The sequence below is a fragment of the Orbicella franksi genome, chromosome 6 (assembly GCF_964199315.1).
Source record: "Orbicella franksi chromosome 6, jaOrbFran1.1, whole genome shotgun sequence".
Lineage (NCBI taxonomy): Eukaryota > Metazoa > Cnidaria > Anthozoa > Scleractinia > Merulinidae > Orbicella > Orbicella franksi.
The window spans coordinates 10,989,156-10,995,639 of record NC_138150.1 but is presented as its reverse complement, the minus strand read 5'-3'; the positions used below and the strand labels follow the sequence as shown (position 1 = coordinate 10,995,639).

At 38.6% G+C, this 6,484-nt stretch overlaps 1 protein-coding gene across 1 annotated transcript; it reads left to right on the top strand.

The window, feature by feature from the left end:
* The first annotated feature begins 111 nt into the window (after positions 1-111).
* LOC145490191 (uncharacterized) lies at positions 112-5,709 on the top strand. Its single transcript, XM_081469305.1, has 2 exons — positions 112-901; positions 1,734-5,709. The coding sequence occupies exons 1-2, from the start codon at positions 799-801 to the stop codon at positions 2,951-2,953; spliced, it is 1,323 nt and encodes a 440-aa protein (XP_081325431.1). The 5' UTR covers positions 112-798; the 3' UTR covers positions 2,954-5,709.
* The last annotated feature ends 775 nt before the right edge of the window (positions 5,710-6,484 follow it).

Below are 6,484 nucleotides of genomic sequence, written 5' to 3'. Positions count from 1 at the left end.
GCTGCACTGTTCAAATTAGGAGGAAAAAACAAGAATTCCTATGTTTTTTTTTCATTTCTTTTTTTTTTTTTTACAAAATCGTGTTTGAGTGGAATGTAATAGCTACTCCCTTCCCCTGTCCCAGAGATGGAGGGATGGAGAGACCGGAAGTTTGAATAAATTCAGCGGGAGTGGGGAGAGCTAAGAAAATGGTATCCTTCAGAGGTAGGGAGAGTCGAGGTGCAATCGCCGGAATTGTCTGTTTTTGGCGGGCCGGTGGAAACACCGAGAATCGACGAGAAAGAAAGCTTCTTGTAGTCTTTTCACGATGCTGATTTTTTCCTTTAAGAAAAGACTTTAAGAAGCTTTCTTTTAGTTGATGGCCCTGATTTATCTGACGAATTCCGTGTGAATAATCACGAAATGACCAAGGCAACCGACGGTCGTGCTGTTCCTCATTCGCTGATTGCATCATCCTCAGTGCCCACGAGTGCAGGTCATCTCTCGATATATAAACAGGATCATGATTCATCTTGTTTAGATTCAGTTAACGTACAACGGAAGAACATAGAGACAAAGCATGGACGCCTTTGAGCAACAGAATTGTACCGAGAAGAGTTGTTTTATTTATACAAGAGTACGTGAACCTTCGCCCCTCGGCTTCAAAGTTTTGTGTCCTGAAGTTTGGACCAGCAGTGAAGAAACAATTTGTTATTCCTTATATAAAGCTGATATTGCTCTAGTTTGGAAATACTTTTTAACAGATATACGAAATCAAGAGGAAATTAGAGACACTTTGAACGAAGCATTTGTAGAACTATGCTGGAACAAATGTTTATGACGTTCATGGAAGGCGCGGTCTGCGTCGGAGCTCCATACATTCTTCATTTGTGCACGAACATGTTCAGTTCCTGGGTTATAGGTAAGCTTATGCTGTGTATTGCTTTCCTTGAAAGGTTTATAACGTCAAGTAAGTAATCTGCTGAATAATGGGTAAATTGCATCATGTTTCCATGTAAAAGTTTCCTGATCATGGCCACCAAGCTATGGACAGGAACTATTATATTTCCTGCAATACATGTATATTATTGTTTCTTGCCATTTTTGGTCAGTTTGACTGGTTTGATCAGCTCACAATATTTATGGCACTTAAGCAACAGATAATGTGTATAAGCTGACATGGGAGCGTGTAAAGTATGTACAGAATTTATTGAAAGTATCCAAAACATACCCCCTCCTCCCCCTTAACAATTTCAGAGTGTGCAAGCTTGGTGTTTGTTGCATAAGCAGTGTGGGGTGTTTTTTTTTTTGTTTTTTTTTTTTATCGGACTTGAAAATTTGGTTGCCAAGGATGGGTGACTCGTATTAAATTTGGACCTGAAGTAAGATATATCGAAATGCTGAACCTTTAGAAACCCAAGCTTTGTTTCCCAATCAACAAGAATCAACAAAGACTATGAAGCTGCTTGAATTCAGATAACTGCCAATGAGTTGCCATCTATCATCCACCGTTTATGTCTTCAACCATCCACGTACCAAAGACTTCACACAGGTACTCTACAAAGCAAGGTGTTCAGGATAACATATTAGAACATATTATCAAGAAGTCCACCCAAAGTGGTAGTTTCCAGGCTTTCTTTTACACTGGTGGTTTCTTTAGGAAAACCATTATTGAGAAACAAGAGTTGTCAGTGATGACTGGCAATGAAACGTAAAGCTTGATAAATAACATATTTCTGGTTTCTATTTTGCAGAGTTAGACTTGTCTTTTTGGAGATCTGCCATTGTTACCAAGCTTTCTCAAGAGGACCCAGCTACAGGCATGATTAAAACTGATCAAGAATTCAGAACTAACCTATTCAGCTGTTTAGAGTTACAACGAAGAAACTCTTTGTCAGCAATACATTTTCAGAGGTATTGTCATTTATTGTCAACCCACCCTAGCAGTATTACTGAACAAATGTGGTGTGATCAAAGCTATTTAAGTGTAGCGAAGCTAGAAAACTCCACACAAATCTCACTGGAAAGTGCAAGGAACAGTCAACCAGTGAACATGTGTACTTCACCATACAGTGAGCTGAAAGACATTTATCTTCACTCCAAAATGGCCTCTAGTGTTTCAGGTGTTACAGCAGAGACCCTTCAGTGTGACCTTACAAATGTTTCTCATAATCTACCAAAGGATACATCTGGATATTTAACCAGCTGTGATACTGGGCCAGAGGGTGATTCTAAAGTGCCATCGCTTGTGAAGTTTTCTGATGAATCCCAGTGTGATATAAATGAACTCAAGATCTCCATAAGTGACTGTGTGTACAACCAAGATGGTCAACTTGTGCAAATGTTTATTTGTTTTGATATTGATCACTCTGATACCTCAAGTGCTGTTTCCTCAAGTGATTCTGGATGCAAAAACTGGGACTCTGATTGTGATGATTTTATTGTATTTGAAAATTCATCTACAGATGAAGACCACTGTTGTGCAAGATTTGATTTTGTATGCAGCAAGACAAAACCACACAAAGAAACACTTATGAAGTCTGTTGTTTTGTCCTCCAATTTGTACTGCGAAGTTTCAGTAATGGAGTTATTTGATGATGAGCTGGATTTGTTTGTCCAGGAAATGTTGCAGCCTAACTTGCGTTACAGTTGTGAGGAGTTAATCCTAAACAAGAAATGTACTAAAGAAGTGGAGACAAAAAAGACTGGGGACTTCTTTTCCAGAAGCTCAACTGTAAAAACTGCTTCTAAAGATAAAAGAAAAAAGAGAGTATGCTTTAAGCCAGATCATGAGCTTGTTGCAGTTCATCCAATGATTGTTTGGAGCTTTGCGTACAGACAAGCTCGTAAAGGAACATGGGAGGTGGATGCCTTAGATAGACTTCGTTTTCAGAGGAGAATTGAGGAGGCTGATAAAATTTTAACTCCTGTTTTGCTGGCTAAAATTGAGGAGGTTAACCTTAGTATTAATTAGATCATATTGTATTCATTTTTGTGATTTCAGACATTTAAAATGCAAAAGAAAGCTGCTCTGAAAGTCTGATGACTCTAACAAAGAGTGGTTTAGGTGATTGACAAAACAGTGATGTAGGAACGCCTGGAATATTCCTTGGTATAAGGATCTATGGTGAAGATTAATCTACTATAATGTTCAGAAACTTATATTGAGTAATGCTACCACAGGAAATGCTAGGGACTTTTTTCTTTCCAAGATTGTAAAACATAATGACAAATATGGTGACCTGTTTACTTTTACATTATGTTTAATTTCAACATCACTATTCTATTTTTATAAGAAAACATCTATATTCTCAAGAAAATGTTTAATAGGTAACTGGCATATGTTCTTATTTTAACGTTATTGGGAAACACTAAAAGGGGATTGTTTTAGAGACTTGGCCACTGAAATTGTCGCAGTCCTTTGTAATAGTCATGGAAACATTTCTGAAACCAAAAAATGCAGTAAGGCCACATTGCATAAAAATCACCGTGATATTTAACAATACAAAAGAGTCCTCCTTTAACAAATCTCCTAGTGTTTATTGGACTTGACTGTTAAATATTTCAGGCTGTAGAGCATTGGGCCTATATACATCCTAACAGGAATTGTTTTCATAATAAATATTTCAATTGTTTTAAATTAATGCGAGATCTTTGCTAGAAGTTAAGCATTGAACATGAAACTCAGGGATGTGGCTAAGAGGCAGCGACTGGCTAATTTAGATTTTATACTTTCAGAAATAAGAAACAACTCATGTAAAATTTGAACTGCCAGTTAAAATGATAGAGTGATTTTCAGACATAATCTTGAAAGCTGTTTTCCTGCATGTTTGTAATTTTTCTCTGTTCCCAGTTATTGCAAGGAATTAAGAAATATTGAAGTTTCAAGCTTTTTCCTGCTTAATCTCAAAATGATAGAGGCTCGTTGAGTGAACCAGCCTATCAGAATGCTGAAAAGTGAGTGACCTTGAAGACAATAAATATTATTGCTTCTTGCAATCCCTTTTTCACTGAACCAACATGAAGCTTCGCATCTTTCTCTTTGGTTGCATGGCCAATCTATTTTGTTTGTTACTTTGTTTTTGTTCACACAAAATCATTTGAGCTGCAACAGCATTTGTCACAAAATTAGGTGGCTCTATTGTTGGCAGAGGTGGTTGATTTTGCCATCTCTTTCTGAAGATTAAGATAAAGAGCCCAGCTGGCTGACATCATGAAGTAGATGGTGATTTTTGCTGCAGCTGGATACTTTTGACAATCCTGTTGCAGTTTTGTGAAATCAGATCATGTGTACTAACCACGGTCAAGTGTTGGTCAATACCCTCGATCAACATCTTGATTGGTGCTTGACCGACCTCCCAATTGACACTTGGTTGACACTCGATTGACACTTGATAAACAGTTGGTTCATAACTAGCCGAATGTTGACCAACCCATATGCATTGATCGAAGATTAGTTGACTGTCAACAAACTGTCAATTGAGTGTCAACCAAAGTGTTTATGGAGTGTTGATCGAGTATCAATCAAGGGTATCGATTAAGGGTATCAACCAACACTCGACTGCGGATGCCTTAAGTACACATGATCCGTGAAATCTAACAAAATCCCTGCAGAATTAGTTTACAGTTCATGGCGGCTAATAACTGACGTCTTGAAATAACTTACAGAATGAGAACCTTAACTTGGCTACTTGGAAGAAAACTGACCAATCAAAACAGTAATAACAACAATGGATTGAGAACTTTTTCATAAACATTGAGACACCATATTTGAAAATTTTTAAAATCCATGTCCTGCACAGAAACATTTACAGACCCAAGTGCAATTTTAACAAGTAATTGTTAAGGTCACCTCTCTCTGCCCAGGTGTATAAGGCTATGTTCACATGGGAACTGTCCCAGATCAGGGCTGTGTGTGTGTTCAGAATTGGTCCAGTATCAGTCCACTATTGGGTTTACCTAAGGAACAAATCAATAGTTTCTACCAGTTGTTCTTGTGTTGAATACGTGATGTGGAGTACAAGGCTATGTTCACATTGGACCCATACCAAATGGTTGTAGTCTGAAACTGAAGTAGATCAGGGCTGTGTGTGTGCTCACACAGAACTGCTCCAGTACCAGTCTTAATGGGCAAATCAAGTGTTTCTACCTGTTGCGCATGTTCTGGTCTTGGATTTAACTCATTTGGGACCAGTCCGTTTGTGAACATAACAAAAATTAAGTGGCCATCCTCAAAACCCAGTTTAGGAAACGATATGTGGACCATTCTTTAGCGGCGTGGTCAGTGGCTTAGCGCATCTGCAAACTCTTACAGTGCCTCTCCACCCAGGTGTATAAATGAATAGCTGAACCAATGTACGAGCATTCCATCTAGCTTGGAGTAAAATAAATGAGTTTTAAGACAACGTAGAGGAAAATGCAATGTAGTGAAAATGTACTAGGTTCAGCCACACCCACAGAGTGACAATCTTTACTCTACGGGGCTCTTAAAAATTGTTCAGATTTGATCCTTAACTCACTGGCTCCAGTGTCGCTTGTAACTGCCGCGACGAGCATTGGTCTTTGTTCCACTTCTGAAGTCATCACCTTTGACCAGAATTGGCATTGAGATACTACACGAAAATGCTTAAAAATTTGAATGAAAAGCTCATAGGACAATTTCCCTCAGCTACACTCGGCTATTCCGTGGTAAAAATTTCCCGTCTCGGTAGTACATTCTCGAGAATTCTTGAACTGAAAGTGAAGAATGATCATCGCAGTAAATTTTCCAATTTAAGCAATTGGAAAGAAGAAGCCTGAAAAAATCAGGGCTTCAACGGGATTCGAACCCGTGACCTCCGCGATACCGGTGCGATGCTCTACCAACTGAGCTATGAAGCCACACATTGGGAGCGAGGTCAATTAATTGAGTTCATATCTTCCCGTGAGGAGTGAAATGATGTGAAGTTTATATGAAATAATTCATATATGAACTGCGGTTGTAGATGAAAGTGAAGAATGATCATCGCAGTAAATTTTCCAATTTAAGCAATTGGAAAGAAGAAGCCTGAAAAAATCAGGGCTTCAACGGGATTCGAACCCGTGACCTCCGCGATACCGGTGCGATGCTCTACCAACTGAGCTATGAAGCCACACATTGGGAGCGAGGTCAATTAATTGAGTTCATATCTCCCCATGAGGAGTGAAATGATGTGAAGTTTATATGAAATAATTCATATATGAACTGCTTCATAGCTCAGTTGGTAGAGCATCGCACCGGTATCGCGGAGGTCACGGGTTCGAATCCCGTTGAAACCCTGATTTTTTCAGGCTTCTTCTTTCCAATTGCTTAAATTGGAAAATTTACTGCGATGATCATTCTTCACTTTCATCTACAACCGCAGTTCATATATGAATTATTTCATATAAACTTCACATCAATTCTTGAACTGAAAGCAAGCCTTTAAAGAAGGCCAACAGCTGCAGAAAAAAGAAAAGAAAGAGGAGTAAGAGGAAAAGCGAAAAG

Bases quoted from the DNA above. Each gene is read 5' to 3' on its own strand.
- LOC145490191 (XM_081469305.1), top strand. From the start codon at position 799: ATGCTGGAACAAATGTTTATGACGTTCATGGAAGGCGCGGTCTGCGTC. The intron at 902-1,733 runs GTAAGCTTATGC...TCTATTTTGCAG, and splicing joins GTTCAGTTCCTGGGTTATAG to AGTTAGACTTGTCTTTTTGG.